The sequence below is a fragment of the Heptranchias perlo genome, unplaced genomic scaffold, assembly GCF_035084215.1.
Source record: "Heptranchias perlo isolate sHepPer1 unplaced genomic scaffold, sHepPer1.hap1 HAP1_SCAFFOLD_472, whole genome shotgun sequence".
Classification (NCBI taxonomy): Eukaryota; Metazoa; Chordata; class Chondrichthyes; order Hexanchiformes; family Hexanchidae; genus Heptranchias; species Heptranchias perlo.
In genome coordinates this window covers 160,964-178,808 of record NW_027139487.1, presented here as the reverse complement: position 1 = coordinate 178,808, position 17,845 = coordinate 160,964, and the positions used below count along the sequence as shown (strand labels likewise).

General features: G+C 57.6%; 1 protein-coding gene across 1 annotated transcript in view; it reads left to right on the top strand.

Annotated features, from left to right (window-relative positions):
* Positions 1–10,438: 10,438 nt before the first annotated feature.
* Positions 10,439–17,845, top strand: part of LOC137313764 (uncharacterized) — an 84,060-nt gene continuing 76,653 nt past the window's right edge. The window contains exons 1-2 of the mRNA XM_067979553.1: positions 10,439–10,825; positions 13,355–17,234. Coding sequence (XP_067835654.1) covers positions 10,439–10,825; positions 13,355–17,234 — 4,267 coding nt within the window. The remainder of the gene's footprint in view (positions 10,826–13,354; positions 17,235–17,845) is intronic.

Sequence of the window (17,845 nt, the reverse complement as noted above, 5' to 3'; positions counted from 1 at the left end):
TGGAGGGAGAGCGCGCGGTGCGGAGGGTGTAACTGCCCCCGGAGGGAGAGTGCGCGGTGCGGAGGGTGTAACTGCCCCCGGAGGGAGAGTGCGCTGCGGAGGGTGTAACTGTCCCCGGAGGGAGAGCGCGCTGCGGAGAGTGTATAACCCACCCAGAGGGAGAGCGCGCTGCGGAGGGTGTAAATCCCCCCCGGAGTGCAATGGGAGTCCAAAAGCTGCACCTTAGAAGACAGTTTTTGAGCAGGAGTATTGCAGATTGTTGCTGTGTTCAGCCCAGTGCTGAGAAAGTTCCGCTCTGCCCCGTGACTGGCTGATTCATGTTAGTTGCTGAAATAAATGCTGATCTGCCACAGCGCTCCCCCCCCTCACTGTGCATTGTCCTGTCAGTGACAAGTGTCATTGTGAGCAGCAGAAAGGGCTGGGTTTGTCACGAGGTCTTGAAGGGAGCCAGAGGGAGAGGGCGAGGGAGCCGGACAGAGAGCCAGAGGGAGAGGGCGAGGGAGCCGGACAGAGAGCCAGAGGGAGAGGGAGCCGGACAGAAAGAGATGAAGGGGGAGGCAGAGGGAGGAAGAGGCAGAGGGAGGAAGAGGCAGAGGGGGGGAAGAGGCAGAGGGGGGGAAGAGGCAGAGGGGGGGAAGAGGCAGAGGGGGGGAAGAGGCAGAGGGGGGGAAGAGGCAGAGGGGGGGAAGAGGCAGAGGGGGGGAAGAGGCAGAGGGGGGGAAGAGGCAGAGGGGGGGAAGAGGCAGAGGGGGGGGAAGAGGCAGAGGGGGGGGAAGAGGCAGAGGGGGGGAAGAGGCAGAGGGGGGGAAGAGGCAGAGGGGGGGAAGAGGCAGAGGGGGGGAAGAGGCAGAGGGGGGGAAGAGGCAGAGGGGGGGAAGAGGCAGAGGGGGGGAAGAGGCAGAGGGGGGGAAGAGGCAGAGGGGGGGAAGAGGCAGAGGGGGGGAAGAGGCAGAGGGGGGGAAGAGGCAGAGGGGGGGAAGAGGCAGAGGGGGGGAAGAGGCAGAGGGGGGGAAGAGGCAGAGGGGGGGGAAGAGGCAGAGGGGGGGGAAGAGGCAGAGGGGGGGAAGAGGCAGAGGGGGGGAAGAGGCAGAGGGGGGGAAGAGGCAGAGGGGGGGAAGAGGCAGAGGGGGGGAAGAGGCAGAGGGGGGGAAGAGGCAGAGGGGGGGAAGAGGCAGAGGGGGGGGGAAGAGGCAGAGGGGGGGAAGAGGCAGAGGGGGGAAGAGGCAGAGGGGGGAAGAGGCAGAGGTGGGAAGAGGCAGAGGTGGGAAGAGGCAGAGGTGGGAAGAGGCAGAGGTGGGAAGAGGCAGAGGTGGGAAGAGGCAGAGGTGGGAAGAGGCAGAGGTGGGAAGAGGCAGAGGTAGGAAGAGGCAGAGAAGGAAAGGGACAGAGTCAGAGGAGAAGGAGGTGGGTAGCAGCTCGCTCACACAGACCAACGACAGTGACCTGTCAGATTGATGGAATTAAGTGATTTATTGATTTCAGTGGAATGTGCATTTGAGCACCCGCCCTCCTCGTACTGCTTCCCCCTCCAGCCTCAAACCTGTGCAGAATCAATAAACTTTACTGCGGTTGTTTAACATCTGTGTATGTGCATCTGACTCTGTGTGACTATGTCTGTGTCTTTTCTTGACTATGTGTATAATAGATATATATATATATATATATATAGATATATAAAAATATAAAAATGTGTCTCAGTATCTCTCTGTCTGTATGTTTTTCTTTGTGTGCCTACTTGCCAGTGTGTCAGTTTTTCTCGTCTCTTTGTTTGTGTCTCTGCGTGTCTATCCTGTGTGTGTGTGTGTCCGTGTCTCTGCGTGTCTATCCTGTGTGTGTGTGTGTCCGTGTCTCTGCGTGTCTATCCTGTGTGTGTGTCCGTGTCTCTGCGTGTCTATCCTGTGTGTGTGTGTCCGTGTCTCTGCGTGTCTATCCTGTGTGTGTGTCCGTGTCTCTGCGTGTCTATCCTGTGTGTGTCCCCGTGTCTCTGCGTGTCTATCCTGTGTGTGTGTGTGTCCGTGTCTCTGCGTGTCTATCGTGTGTGTCCGTGTCTCTGCATGTCTATCGTGTGTGTGTGTGTGTCCCCGTGTCTCTGCGTGTCTATCGTGTGTGTGTGTCCGTGTCTCTGCAGGTCTATCGTGTGTGTGTGTGTCCCCGTGTCTCTGCGCGTGTGTGTGTGTCCGTGTCTCTGCATGTCTATCATGTGTGTGTGTGTCCGTGTCTCTGTGTGTCCATCGTGTGTGTGTGTGTCCGTGTCTCTGCATGTCTATCGTGTGTGTGTCCGTGTCTCTGCGTGTCTATCGTGTGTGTGTCTCCGTGTCTCTGCGTGTCTATCGTGTGTGTGTCTCCGTGTCTCTGCGTGTCTATCGTGTATGTGTCCGTGTCTCTGCGTGTCTATCCTGTGTGTCCCCGTGTCTCTGCATGTCTATTGTGTGTGTGTGTGTCCGTGTCTCTGCGTGTCTATCGTGTGTGTGTGTGTGTCAGTGTCTCTGCGTGTCTATCGTGTGTGTGTGTCCATGTCTCTGCGTGTCTATCGTGTGTGTGTGTCCGTGTCTCTGTGTGTCTATCGTGTGTGTGTGTGTGTGTGTGTGTCTGTCCATCCGTCTCTGCGTGTCTATCCTTGTGTGTGACCGTCTCTCTGCATGTCTATCCTTTATGTCTATCCTTTATGTCTGTCTCTCTGCGTGTCCCCGTCCATCAGTCTCTCTGCGTGTCTATCTTTGTGTGTCTCCGTCCATCCGTCTCTGCGTGTCTATCTTTGTGTGTGCGTGTCCATCTCTCTGCATGTGTCTCCACCCATCCGTCTGCGTGTCTATCTTTGTGTGTGCGTGTCCATCTCTCTGCATGTGTCTCCGCCCATCCGTCTCTGCGTGTTTCTATCTTTGTGTGTGCGTGTCCATCTCTCTGCATGTGTCTCCGCCCATCCGTCTCTGCGTGTCTATCTTTGTGTGCGCGTGTCCATCTCTCTGCATGTGTCTCCACCCATCCGTCTCTGCGTGTCTATCTTTGTGTGCGCGTGTCCATCTCTCTGCATGTGTCTCCACCCATCCGTCGCTGCGTGTCTGTGTGTCTCCGTCCATCCATCTCTGCGTGTGTGTGCGTGTGCGTATCTCTCCCTCTTCCCCTTCCACGCTAAAGCTTTCCTCAGTACAACCCTACAGTCTTTCTAGAGCCCTTTTACTATTGCTCTAGAATGCGGCGAAAGCTCCCTCGCCGTCTCCTGCCTTCCCCCCACCCTCCCCCTCACTTCACAGCGAGAGAAACCACGAGAAAACACTGGCAGCAGTACGAGAGAGAGTGCTGAAGTTCCTGGGAAAGGATTAGTCAGAGTGGGAGAAGCTGCGAGGAGTCTCGATATACTTGCAGCGAGGAGGAAGAGGGAGTAGGACAGGGATGGGGGGGGGGGGGGGTGATTTGGAGTTGAGGGACAAGAGAGTAATAATAATATAGGCCATGAAAGCCTCTCACTTGCCATTCCACAGGCAAATGTCAGCGACGCATCCAAGTGCCCATTTCCAATTGTCAGAATCAGTACACGTCAGCAAAAACCTGGACGGCACGAGAGCCAAGCGACAACCAAAATTGGGGGCCTAGCACCTCTCAACTTGCACATACCCAGTCTCTTCCACTTTCCCTCACGGCCCTGCTGTAAGCTTTCAAAGCTTGGCGTTATCTCGGCCCCACCCACCCACCCCACCTCTTGCATGTCAGCCATGGCTCGGAGCCAGAAGATCGTGGGTTCCAGCCCCACTCCAGAGACTTGAGCCCCATAATCCAGGGCCGACACTCCCAGCGCAGTACTGAGGGAGTGCTGCACTGTCGGAGGTGCCGTCCTTCGGATGAGATGTTAAACCGAGGGCCCCCCCATGTGCTCTCTCAGGAGGATGTAAAAGATCCCACGGCCACTATTGGAATACGATCAGGGGAGTTTGGTGTCCTGTCCCAATATTTATCCCTCGATCAACATCGCTAAGACAGAAGATCAGGTCAATTATCTCATTGCTGTTTGTGGGATCTTGCTGTGCGCAAATTGGCTGCCGCGTTTCCTACGTTACAAGTGACCACATTTCAAGAAAGTACTTCATTGACTGTAAAGCACTTTGGGACATCCTGAGGTTGTGAAAGGCGCTGTAGAAATGCAAGTCTGACTTTCTTTACAGATTCCCCTTCCCTACTCTTACCAACCCTGTACGCCACCCACCCCCTGAACTCCAGCCCATAACCGGGGTTAACCCACTCCCTGTTGTTAAATAAAAGGAGACTGATTTATATGGACGCTCCCTAACCGAGAAGTCACTGTTGTGGACTTTCACCCTGCAACAGAGCAGTCGCCATCCCCCTGCCCACGGTCTCCCCACCCCAGCCCACTAACCCCGAACGTCCGACTCGGAACATTCCCAGCGTCTCCCTCATCGTAAATCAGGCCTCAGGCCCACCCGGGGGCTGATATTTTTGGCTCAGGCCTCGCAACAGCTGCAGCAGCTGAAGGAAAACAGCAACTGCGTCACGCCTAAACGCTGGGAGGGGAGGGGAGGTGGGGGGGGGGCTCGATAACCCCCAAGGGTGGCAGTTTCCTTTTAACCCCACGGGCACCGATTCCTAAAGTCCTATCCGCTCAAGCACAGATGGAGGCCGTCTGGCCCATCACATCCGTGCTGGCTCAATACGAGAGCACCCCAACTAATCCCGCTGCCCCTCTCTCACCCTATCGCTGTATCAATCCCAAACTAATCCCACTGCCCCACTCTCTCCCCATAGCCCTGTATCAATCCCAAACTAATCCCACGACCCCGCTCTCTCCCCATAGCCCTGTATCACCCAAACTAATCCCACTGCCCCACTCTCTCCTCATAGTCCTGTATCAATCCCAATCTAACCCACTGTCCCACTCTCTCCCCATAGCCCCGTATCAATCCCCAATCTAATCCCACTGCCCCACTCTCTCCCCATAGCCCTGTATCAATCCCAAACTAATCCCACTGCCCCTCTCTCTCCTCCCCCCCGCCATAGCCCTGTAACAATCCCAAACTAATTTGGGATAAACCTGACTATTACAGGCCAGTCAGACTAACGACAGTGGTGGGGAAACTTTTAGAGACAATAATCTGGGACAAAATTAATTGGCACTTGGAATAGTCTGGGCTAATAAATGAAAGTCAGCACGGATTTGTTAAAGGAAAATTATGATGAATTAACTTGATTGAGTTCCTTGATGAAGTAACGGAGAGGGTCGATGAGGGGAGTGCGGTTGATGTTGTGTATATGGACTTTCAAAAGGCAGTGGCAATGTGGATACAAAATTGGCTAAGGGACAGAAAGCAGAGAGTAGTGGTGAACGGTTATTTTTCAGACTGGAGGGAAGTATACAGTGGTGTTCCCCAGGGGTCAGTATTAGGACCACTGCCCTTTTTGATACATATTAATGACCTGGACTTGGGTATACAGGACATAATTTCAAAGTTTGCAGATGACACAAAACTCAAATGTAGTAAACAATGTGGAGGATAGTAACAGACTTCAGGAGGACAGAGACAGACTTGTGAAATGGGCAGACACATGGCAGATGAAATTTAACAGAGAAGTTTGAAGTGATACATTTTGGTCGGAAGAATGAGGAGAGGCAATATAAACTAAATGGTATAATTTTGAAGGGAGTGCAGGAACAGAGAGACCTGGGGGTGTGTGTACACAAATCTTTGAAGGTGGTAGGACAAGTTGAGAAGGTGTTAAAAAAGCCTATGGGATCCTGGGCTTTATTAATAGAGGCATAGAGTACAAAAACAGGGAAGTTATGCTAAACCTTTATAAAACACTGGTTAGGCCTCAGCTGGAGTATTGTGTTCAATTCTGGGCACCAGACTTTGGGAAGGATGTCAAGGCCTTGGAGAGGGTGTAGAAGAGATTTATTAGAATGGTACCAGGGATGAGGGACTTCAGTTATGTGGAGAGACTGGAGAAGCTGGGGTTGTTCTCCTTAGAGCACAGAAGGTTGAGGGAGATTTGATAGGAGTGTTCAAAATCATGAACGGTTTTGATAAAGTAAACAAGGAGAAACTGTTTCCAGTGGCAGAAGGGTTGGTAACCAGACGACACAGATTTAAGGCAATCGGCAAAGAGCCAGAGGCGACATGAGGAAACATTTTTTTACGCAGCGAGTTGTAAAGATCTGGAATGTGCTGCCTGAAAGGGCGGTGAAAGCAGATTCAGTAGTAACTTTGAAAAGGGAATTTGGATAAATACTTGAATGGAAAATATTTACAGGGCTGTGGGGAAAGAGCAGGGGAATGGGATCAATTAGATAGCACTTTCAAAGAGCCAGCACAGGCACGATGGGCCGAATGGCCTCCTCCTGTGCTGTACCTATAGTATGATAATCCCACTGCCCCACAGCCCTGTATCAATCCCAAACTAATCGCACTGCCACACTCTCTCCCCATAGTCCTGTATCAATCCCAAACTAATCCCACTGCCCCACTCTCTCCCCATAGCCCTGTATCAATCCCAAACTAATCCCACTGCCCCACTCTCTCCCCATAGCCCTGTATCAATCCCAAACTAATCCCACTGCCCCGCTTTCTCCCCATAGCCCTGTATCAATCCCAAACTAATCCCACTGCCCCACTCTTTCCCCATAGCCCTGTATCAATCCCAAACTAATCCCACTGCCCCACTCTTTCCCCATAGTCCTGTATCAATCCCAAACTAATCCTACTGCCCCACTCTTTCCCCATAGTCCTGTATCAATTCCAAACTAATCTCATTGTCCCCCTCACTCCCCATAGCCCTGCATCAATCCCAACATTGGGTGGGGGTGCTACAATTGGTTCTGGGCCCCATGAGATAGGACGGTCCCATGTTCCATTCCCGAGTCTGATCCCAGCTGGAGGTGGGCAGTGGGAGGGGAGGGGCTACAATTGGTACTGAGGCCCACAGAGCAGGAAGGGCCCGGGTTCCATTCCCCCCCCCCCCAGTATGTGCTGAGTTAGCTGAGCCCAGCCAGGATGCGGGCAGCTACAATTGGCCTCAGTTCCCCTGGGCCGAGGTAGAAATTAGCCATTCTTGATCTCTATCTGCCGACACCTCCTGGAAAGTCTGCATGCCCCACTTGGTTGAATATCCTCCCGGCACTCACTCCATCTGCTGCTCACACGTGAAGAGTGGGCCCAGCTGGAGTGAGGTACAGGAAGGCGGCCAAGCAGCCTCTCCCCCTAGCGGTGGGTAGATGGGGTAGTCTGGAGAAGGGAGAAACCGCAGGCCAGTCCAGCAATGCCTCAAATTTAAATTTCTCTTGTTTAAATCCCTCCATGGCCTCGCCCCTCCCTCTATCTGTGACCTCCTCCAGCCCTCCAAGATCTCTGCGTTCCTCCAACTCTGGCCTCTTGTCCATCCTCGATTTCCTTCTCTCTATTGGCGTTGTGCCTTCAGTCTAAGCTCTGGAATTCCCTCCCTCAGCCTCTCCACCTCTTTTAAGACGCTCCTTAAAATCTACCTCTTTGATCAAGCTGAACGTCACGTGTCCTAATATCTCATGTGGCTCATAACGCTCCTATGAAGCACCTTGTGACGTTTTACTACGTTAAAAAAGACGCTATATAAACATGTTGTTGTCTTTCTTGTGTCTGGCACTGGCGGAGGTTAATGGGCGACTGGTTGTTCACCCGCCACCATGGCTGAGGCCGATCTCTCTCTCTCTCTGTCAGTCTTATTGGGCACCCGAGTCCCCCTTGTCCATCGTTCCCTTTGTACAGAATGGTCAACACACTCCCTGGCACACTCCCAATCAAAGGGGCACCAAGCACTCTCTTGCAGGCCAGGAATTCCTGCTTCTAAAACAGGGGGGCCCACCAAGGGGGCTTCTGAGCTCGTCCAAAATCACAGGACCGCTCTGCTGAACGCAGACAAACTTTAAAAGCAGAGGTGTATGGAATCTAGAAATCCCAACAGGCCCAATCACCTTCCCATTCACTCCCACTGTACACAATCCCAACAGGCCCGATCCCTTCCCATTCACTCCCACTGTACACAATCCCAACAGGCCTGATCCCTTCCCATTCACTCCCACTCTACACAATCCCAACAGGCCCAATCTCGTCCCACTGTACACAATCCCAACGGGCCCAAACCCCTTCCCATTCACTCCCACTCTACACAATCCCAACGGGCCCAATCCCGTCCCATCCCTCCCTCTCCGCTGCACTCCCTCCCCACTGCAGCACTCCCTCCCTCCCTCTCCACTGCACTCTGCAGCACTCCCTCCCTCCCTCCCTCCCTCTCCACTGCACTCCCTCCCTCCCTCTCCACTCCACTGCACTCCTTCTCCACTCTGCAGCGCTTCCCTCCCTCCCTCCTCCACAGCACTCCCTCCCTCCCTCTCCACTCCACAGCACTCCCTCCTCCCTCTCCACTCCACCTGCAGCACTCCCTCCCTTCCATCTCCACTCCGCTGCACTCCCTCCCTCTCCACTCCACAGCACTCCCTCCCTCCCTCTTCTCCACTCCACTCTGCAGCACTCCCTCCCTCTCCACTCCACAGCACTCCCTCCCTCCCTCTCCACTCTGCAGCACTCCCTCCTCTCCACTCTGCAGCACTCCCTCCCTCCCTCCCTCTCCACTCCACTCTGCAGAACTCCCTCCCTCCCTTTCCACTCTGCAGCACTCCTCCCTCTCCACTCACTCTGCAGCACTCCCTCCCTCTCCACTCCGCAGCACTCCCTCCTCCCTCTCCACTCCGCTCTGCAGCACTCCCTCCCTCCCTCTCCACTCCACTCTGCAGCACTCCCTCCTCCCTCTCCACTCCACTCTGCAGCCCTCCCTCCCTCTCCACTCCACTCTGCAGCACTCCCTCCCTTCCATCTCCACTCCGCTGCACTCCCTCCCTCTCCACTCCACAGCACTCCCTCCTCCCTCTCCACTCCACTCTGCAGCACTCCCTCCCTCTCCACTCCACTCTGCAGCACTCCCTCCCTCTCCACTCCACTCTGCAGCACTCCCTCCCTCCCTCTCCACTCTGCAGCACTCCCTCCCTCTCCACTCCACTCTGCAGCACTCTCCTCCCTCCCTCCCTCTCCACTCCACTCTGCAGCACTCCCTCCCTCCCTTTCCACTCTGCAGCACTCCCTCCCTCTCCACTCCACTCTGCAGCACTCCCTCCCTCTCCACTCCACTCTGCAGCACTCCCTCCCTCCCTCTCCACTCCGCAGCACTCCCTCCCTCTCCACTCCACTCTGCAGCACTCCCTCCCTCCCTCTCCACTCCACTCTGCAGCACTCCCTCCCTCTCACTCTGCAGCCCTCCCTCCCTCTCCACTCCACAGCCCTCCCTCTCTCTCCACTCCACAGCACTCCCTCTCCACTCCGCAGCACTCCCTCCCTCCTCCGCAGCACTCCCTCCCTCCTCCGCAGCACTCCCTCCCTCTCCACTCCACTCTGCAGCACTCCCTCCCTCCCTACTCCGCAGCACTCCCTCCCTCTCCACTCCACAGCACTCCCTCCCTCCCTCTCCACTCCAGTCTGCAGCACTCCCTCCCTCCCTCTCCACTCCGCAGCACTCCCTCCCTCTCCACTCCGCAGCACTCCCTCCCTCTCCACAGCACTCCCTCCCTCCCTCTCCACTGCACTCTGCAGCACTCCCTCCCTCCCTCTCCACTGCACTCTGCAGCACTCCCTCCCTCCCTCTCCACTGCACTCTGCAGCACTCCCTCCCTGTACATTACTCTCTATGATTCACTCCCTGTCCATTACACTCTGCAGGCTTCACTCCCTCTTGACTGCACTCTGCAGGACTCACTCCCTCTTGACTGCACTCTGTAGGACTCACTCCCTCTTGACTGCACTCTGCAGGACTCACTCCTTGTCCATTACAGTCTGCATGACTCACTCCTTGTCCATTACAGTCTGCATGACTCACTCCTTGTCCATTACAGTCTGCATGACTCACTCCTTGTCCATTACAGTCTGCATGACTCACTCCTTGTCCATTGCAGTCTGTGTGACTTGATTGAAGTTATAAGACTTTGAAGGGAGTTGACAGAACCAACCAGGTAAATTAGAATCAATAGTGCCAAGGCTAAGGTAGTGGACATGAAATCACAGGTGCTGTTTTCCAAAAGGCCCTGGTTCCGCATGTGTCCGGAGCTCAAGACCTCACATAGTTTACCCCCCCACCTGCCCGCGTTACTTACAGCAGTGACGGGTTCAAATCCCGGGTTAAAAATGAGGGATTTAGGAACAAACTAGAAAGCTTGGGGGCGGAATTTTTTTATCCAGTGGGATAGTGGGATAAGTTTTATGTGAAGAACACTAAAGCAGACAGTAACAATGGGTTCAAGAGATATGTTCCTGGAGGGAGATAGGACAGCGGGGGGGGGGGGGGGGGGGGGGGGGCGTTGGGGTGGTCGTAGAGGGAGAGGGCGAGAGCAGCCTCCGCGACTCATTTCAGGAAAATGTGGCAGACCCGCAGGGGCCTCCGCCGATTTCCCGACAGTCGCTGCCGTGGCGCAAGGCTCCGTCCTGGACGAGCTGGCTGGCAGAATTTCCCCCACCTGTCTGTTACAATGGCCGATGGCGCAGTTATGTTTTTGTTCATGGAAGCGTCCCAACGCCTCTCTGATGTTTTGCCACCGTCTCTGCAGGAGTCTGAAGCAGTGGACAGCTGCATCCAGAGATCGCTCTCCGCCCTCTACCCTCCCTTCGAGGACACGGCCGCCACCCTCCTCAGCCAGGTGTTCGACGTGTTGGAGAAGACCTTCCGCCATGACGCCCTGCGCTATGTCATTGACTTCCTCATCCCCGCCAAGCACATCCTGCAAACCGTCCAGCAGCGGGCCTGCGTGAGTACCGAGCGGAGCTAGATGTGGCTCACTGGGGAAAGGGACTAAGAGAGCTCTTTCAGAGAGAGGGCACAGGTGCGATGGGCCGAATGGGGAAAGGGTAGGGGAATGGGGATATACTGTGGATGCTGTTGGGGGGGGGGGGGGGGGGGGAGATGTCACGCCCCCGTCGCCGTTGGGGAGAGATGTCACGCCCCCGTCGGGGAGAGATGTCACGCCCCCGTCGCCGTTGGGGAGAGATGTCACGCCCCCGTCGCCGTTGGGGAGAGATGTCACGCCCCCGTCGCCGTTGGGGAGATGTCACGCCCCCGGTCGTTGGGGGAGATGTCACACCCCGGTCGTTGGGGAGATGTCACACCCCGGTCGTTGGGGAGATGTCACACCCCGGTCGTTGGGGAGATGTCACGCCCCCGGTCGTTGGGGAGATGTCACACCCCGGTCGTTGGGGAGATATGTCACACCCCGGTCGTTGGGGAGATGTCACACCCCGGTCGTTGGGGAGATGTCACACCCCGGTCGTTGGGGAGATGTCACACCCCGGTCGTTGGGGAGATGTCACACCCCGGTCGTTGGGGAGATGTCACACCCCGGTCGTTGGGGAGATGTCACACCCCGGTCGTTGGGGAGATGTCACACCCCGGTCGTTGGGGAGATGTCACACCCCGGTCTTTGGGGAGATGTCACACCCCGGTTGCCGTTGGGGAGATGTCACACCCTGGTCGTTGGGGAGATGTCACACCCCGGTCGTTGGGGAGATGTCACACCCCGGTCGTTGGGGAGATGTCACACCCCGGTCGTTGGGGAGATGTCACACCCCGGTCTTTGGGGAGATGTCACACCCCGGTTGCCGTTGGGGAGATGTCACACCCTGGTCGTTGGGGAGATGTCACACCCCGGTCTTTGGGGAGATGTCACACCCCGGTTGCCGTTGGGGAGATGTCACGCCCCGGTCGTTGGGGAGATGTCACGCCCCGGTCGTTGGGGAGATGTCACGCCCCGGTCGTTGGGGAGATGTCACGCCCCGGTCGTTGGGGAGATGTCACGCCCCGGTCGTTGGGGAGATGTCACGCCCCGGTCGTTGGGGAGATGTCACGCCCCGGTCGTTGGGGAGATGTCACGCCCCGGTCGTTGGGGAGATGTCACGCCCCGGTCGTTGGGGAGATGTCACGCCCCGGTCGTTGGGGAGATGTCACGCCCCCGGTCGTTGGAGAGATGTCACGCCCCCGGTCGTTGGAGAGATGTCACACCCCGGTTGCCGTTGGGGAGATGTCACACCCCCGGTCGTTGGGGAGATGTCACACCCCGGTCGTTGGGGAGATATGTCACACCCCGGTCGTTGGGGAGATGTCACACCCCGGTCGTTGGGGAGATGTCACACCCCGGTCGTTGGGGAGATGTCACACCCCGGTCGTTGGAGAGATGTCACACCCCGGTTGCCGTTGGGGAGATGTCACACCCCCGGTCGTTGGGGAGATGTCACACCCCGGTCGTTGGGGAGATATGTCACACCCCGGTCGTTGGGGAGATGTCACACCCCGGTCGTTGGGGAGATGTCACACCCCGGTCGTTGGGGAGATGTCACACCCCGGTCGTTGGGAGATGTCACGCCCCCGGTCGTTGGGGAGATGTCACGCCCCGGTCGTTGGGGAGATGTCACGCCCCCGGTCGTTGGGGAGATGTCACGCCCCCGGTCGTTGGGGAGATGTCACACCCCGGTCGTTGGGGAGATGTCACACCCCGGTCGTTGGGGAGATGTCACACCCCGGTCGTTGGGGAGATGTCACGCCCCGGTCGTTGGGGAGATGTCACGCCCCGGTCGTTGGGGAGATGTCACGCCCCGGTCGTTGGGGAGATGTCACGCCCCGGTCGTTGGGGAGATGTCACACCCCGGTCGTTGGGGAGATGTCACGCCCCCGGTCGTTGGGGAGATGTCACACCCCGGTCGTTGGGGAGATGTCACGCCCCCGGTCGTTGGGGAGATGTCACGCCCCCGGTCGTTGGGGAGATGTCACACCCCGGTCGTTGGGGAGATGTCACACCCCCGTCGTTGGGGAGATGTCACGCCCCCGTCGTCGGGGAGATATGTCACACCCCGGTCGTTGGGGAGATGTCACACCCCGGTCGTTGGGGAGATGTCACACCCCGGTCGTTGGGGAGATGTCACGCCCCCGGTCGTTGGGGAGATGTCACACCCCGGTCGTTGGGGAGATGTCACACCCCGGTCGTTGGGGAGATGTCACGCCCCCGGTCGTTGGGGAGATGTCACACCCCGGTCGTTGGGGAGATGTCACACCCCGGTCGTTGGGGAGATGTCACACCCCGGTCGTTGGGGAGATGTCACACCCCGGTCGTTGGGGAGATGTCACACCCCGGTCGTTGGGGAGATGTCACACCCCCGGTCGTTGGGGAGATGTCACACCCCGGTCGTTGGGGAGATATGTCGCACGGGCGTCGACGATATTAGACGGTTGTCGACGATATTATATTATAATTGTACCCCTAAGTCACTCTTGTTCTCCCCCCCACCAGGCGCAGTACGACGGCTGCCTCTTCGTCCACGAGGGATGGCCGCTGTGCCTCCACGAGAAGGTGGTGGTGCAGCTCTCGGCCCTGGACTGGCGGGCCCTGCAGCCGGGAGACTTCTACCTGCAGGTGGTGCCGGGCGGCGAGCAGGGCGCCAGGCTGGTGCTCAAGTGCCTGGGGCGGGACGGCTGCGGCGCCCAGGAGGTGGCGGTGCCCGAGGCCTCCTACCCGCACCTCTTCAGCGTCGAGTGGCTGGACGGCGTCAACCGGGGCCGCGGCGGCCGGCGGCGGCGCCTCGACACCTGCCTGGTGGCGTCGGCCGGCAGCCGCCTGAGCCGGACGCCCTGGCCGCGGGTGGTCTTCCCGCTCTTCGTGGCCGAGCCCACCGGGAGGCAGCAGCAGCGGCGGCGGCGGGCCTCGGGGGACGGGGCGGCCGCCGTCGTGTCCGCCGCCGCAACCGACGACGACGACGGCTGCGGGGAGCCGGCACCCGCGCCCGGCCGCTTCTGCGCCAGCCCCCGGCTCAAGCGCGGCGCCGGCAACGGTCAGGACGCGGCCGACGGCCTCGACGGCGAGGCTTCCACTTACCGGGAGGAGGTCGAGGGAGAGTACGTGGAGCTGCTGGAGGTTTCCGCGCCGCCGGTCCCCGTCGTCTCCGGGCCAGGGCGCCTGCGCGCCGGCAGCGGGCCCGCCAAGACGCTGCCGGCAGGTGGCGGCCGCTACCACCAATACCGCCGGCGCCGGAGAGGCGCGCCTGCGCGGCGCCGGGCGTGGCTCCACCGTCGAAAGCCCGCGGCCGCCGGGAGGCCGGGGATTCCCGAAAAATCCGGTGCCGGAGAAGCCAGGGCCGGGAAAGAGTCTTCAAACGTTGGCGGCGACGACGACGACGACGGCGGGTGTGGGCTGGTTCTGGAAAGTTCCGCCGGCGCGATGGAAAGCCCGCGCAATTCGAACGCCGCGAGACCAACGGACGCCCGTCGACCACGTGCCACCAGCGCGCGCGACGACGACGACGACGACTCCGCCTCCTCACCACAGGTGAAAGAAGCTGAATGGACGAGTGGCCACGCCTCCTCCGCGTCAAGCCCGTTGCCCGGGGTGACCGCAGCCCGCGACCACCGCCACCACGCCGAGGTGAAGGAAGCCGAATGGACGAGTGGCCACGCCTCCTCCGCGTCGAGCCCGTCGCCCGGGGTGACCGCAGCGCGCGACCGCCACCACGACGACGCCTCGTCGTCGGCAAGCCCGTTGTCCGGGGTGACCGGTGACGTTCACAGGAGGGAGCAGGAGCAGGAGGAGGAGGAGGAGGTCACGTGCTCGCCTCGCCGCTCCTCCAATCAGCTGGCGGCGGGACGGTCAGGTGGTGGCGGCGGCGGCGGCGGTTGGGGCGGTTGCCGCTCGTGCCCCGGTCGCCACCCAGCGGCTGCTTCGACGCCGTCGCTCTCGGACGCTCGTCCCCGAGGCGCGGCGGTTGCCGGAGCGGGAGAGGGAGAGGGAGACTCCCGCCCGGGCCCGTTGGCCAAGCCGGCCGGCGGCACGACCGGTCTCCCCGCTGGCCCGGAGCACGTGGGCCCCGGGAAGCAGCCATTGGCCGGCCCGGGTGGTAACGAGGCTACAGGTCATCCGCCATTGGCTGAGGGGGCCGCATCGGCCGGCCAATGGCTGGCCGAAGAGGGGGCGCCGCTAACGAGGCCCCGGCAACCATTGGTCAAGGGATCCGCCACTCACAGCGCGCCTCTGCGGTCATTGGATGAACGGGAGAGATCCCGACCTCCCACCGAAGGGTCATTGGCTGACGAGGCCGGATCTAGATTGAAGACCGAGCAGCCATTGGTTAAACAGGAGAGATCAATAACCGGGACTTTGCAATCATTGGCTGGACAGGAGAGATCAATAACAGGGACTGAGCAATCATTGGCTGAACAGGAAGGATCAATAACCAGGACTGAGCAATCATTGGCTGAACAGGAAGGATCAATAACCAGGACTGAGCAATCATTGGCTGAACAGGAGCAATCAATAACCGGGACTGAGCAATCATTGGCTGAACAGGAGAGATCAATAACTGGGACTGAGCAGCCATTGGTTAAACAGGAGAGATCAATAATCGGGACTGAGCAATCATTGGCTGGACAGGATCGATCAGTATCCGGGACTGAGCAATCATTGGCTGAACAAGATCGATCAATAACAGGGACTGAGCAATCATTGGCTGAACAAGATCGATCAATAACCGGGACTGAGCATCCATTGGCTCAACAGGGGAGATCACTAACTGGGACTGAGCAATCATTGGCTGAACAGGAGAGATCAATAACCGGGACTGAGCAATCACTGGCTGAACAGGAGAGATCAATAACTGGGACTGAGCAATCATTGGCTGAACAGGAGCGATCAATAACTGGGACTGAGCAATCATTGGCTGAACAGGAGAGATCAATAACTGGGACTGAGCATCCATTGGCTCAACAGGAGAGATCACTAACTCGGACTGAGCAATCATTGGCTGACCAAGAGAGATCAATAACCGGGACTGAGCAATCACTGGCTGAACAGGGGAGATCAATAACTGGGACTGAGCAATCATTGGCTGAACAGGAGAGATCAATAACTGGGACTGAGCAATCATTGGCTGAACAGGAGCGATCAATAACCGGGACTGAGCAATCATTGGCTGAACAGGAGCGATCAATAACCGGGACTGAGCAGTCGTTGGCTGAACAGGAGAGATCAATAACAGGGACTGAGCAATCATTGGCTGAACAGGAGAGATCAATAACCGGGACTGAGCAATCATTGGCTGAACAGGAGCGATCAATAACCAGGACTGAGCAATCATTGGCTGAACAGGAGAGATCAATAACCGGGACTGAGCAATCATTGGCTGAACAGGAGCGATCAATAACCGGGACTGAGCAATCATTGGCTGAACAGGAGAGATCAATAACCGGGACTGAGCAATCATTGGCTGAACAGGAGAGATCAATAACTGGGACTGAGCAGCCATTGGTTAAACAGGAGAGATCAATAATCGGGACTGAGCAATCATTGGCTGGACAGGATCGATCAGTATCCGGGACTGAGCAATCATTGGCTGAACAAGATCGATCAATAACAGGGACTGAGCAATCATTGGCTGAACAAGATCGATCAATAACCGGGACTGAGCATCCATTGGCTCAACAGGGGAGATCACTAACTGGGACTGAGCAATCATTGGCTGAACAGGAGAGATCAATAACTGGGACTGAGCAATCATTGGCTGAACAGGAGCGATCAATAACCGGGACTGAGCAATCATTGGCTGAACAGGAGAGATCAATAACCGGGTCTAAGCACACATTGGCTGAACAGGAGCGATCAATAACCAGGTCTAAGCACACATTGGCTGCTAATTCTGATGATAACCGATCGGCCCCATTGCTGCAAAGGTCACGGCTAGACCGGCAACAATTTGTCAAGAGCCCAGAAAGCACTGGGCCCGTGAAGCCTCAGGGCTCGGAATACCGCCCGAGATTCCCGACAGACCGGACGCCTGACGAGCAGGCACGGAGAGCCACAGCTCCCCCAGGGGAGGCGAGCGAGGCCCCCTCAGACCAAGGGGACCGTCGGTCGACGTGCAGGGGGCCCACGCAGGCAGCGGGGGAGGTACCCGCCGCGGCACTAGGTCTCCGTTCAGCCCTAGGGTCTCCGGAGCGCGGCGAGGAGACGGCGAAGGAGCCGAGCTCCGGTGACGGTGCTGCCGCGGCCATTTTGGCACCTCTCTCCGCAACTGCCGGGAGGAGCGACTGGAGGGTTCCGACCAACGAGGGTGAAGGCGAAACGGGCCCGGCTCGCCGCGGAGAGGTATCTCAGATGGAGGTCACGATAAGTTTGACTCAAGAAGGTAAGAAATGATTTACATTCAATCGTGACAGTTTACCAGGCACACACCAATGGGCCGGGATACTGCAGGTATTTACAGAGAGCACATACCGAGAAATGTGGCACACGGGCCCCCTCCCCGGCTCACAATTCTATATCCATTCATAAAAAATCTCACTGACAAAAGTACTTTGCCGATCAAGGTTAACATTGGCACTGTTGCAAAAGGGAGCACGTTCCAGTGTCTCCATCAAACACTCCCAGGGCAGGTACAGCACGGGTTAGATACAGAGTAAAGCTCCCTCTACACTGTCCCGTCAAACACTCCCAGGGCAGGTACAGCACGGGTTAGATACAGAGTAAAGCTCCCTCTACACTGTCCCATCAAACACTCCCAGGGCAGGTACAGCACGGGTTAGATACAGAGTAAAGCTCCCTCTACACTGTCCCATCAAACACTCCCAGGGCAGGTACAGGGTTAGATACAGAGTAAAGCTCCCTCTACACTGTCCCATCAAACACTCCCAGGGCAGGTACAGCACGGGTTAGATACAGAGTAAAGCTCCCTCTACACTGTCCCATCAAACACTCCCAGGGCAGGTACAGGGTGAGATACAGAGTAAAGCTCCCTCT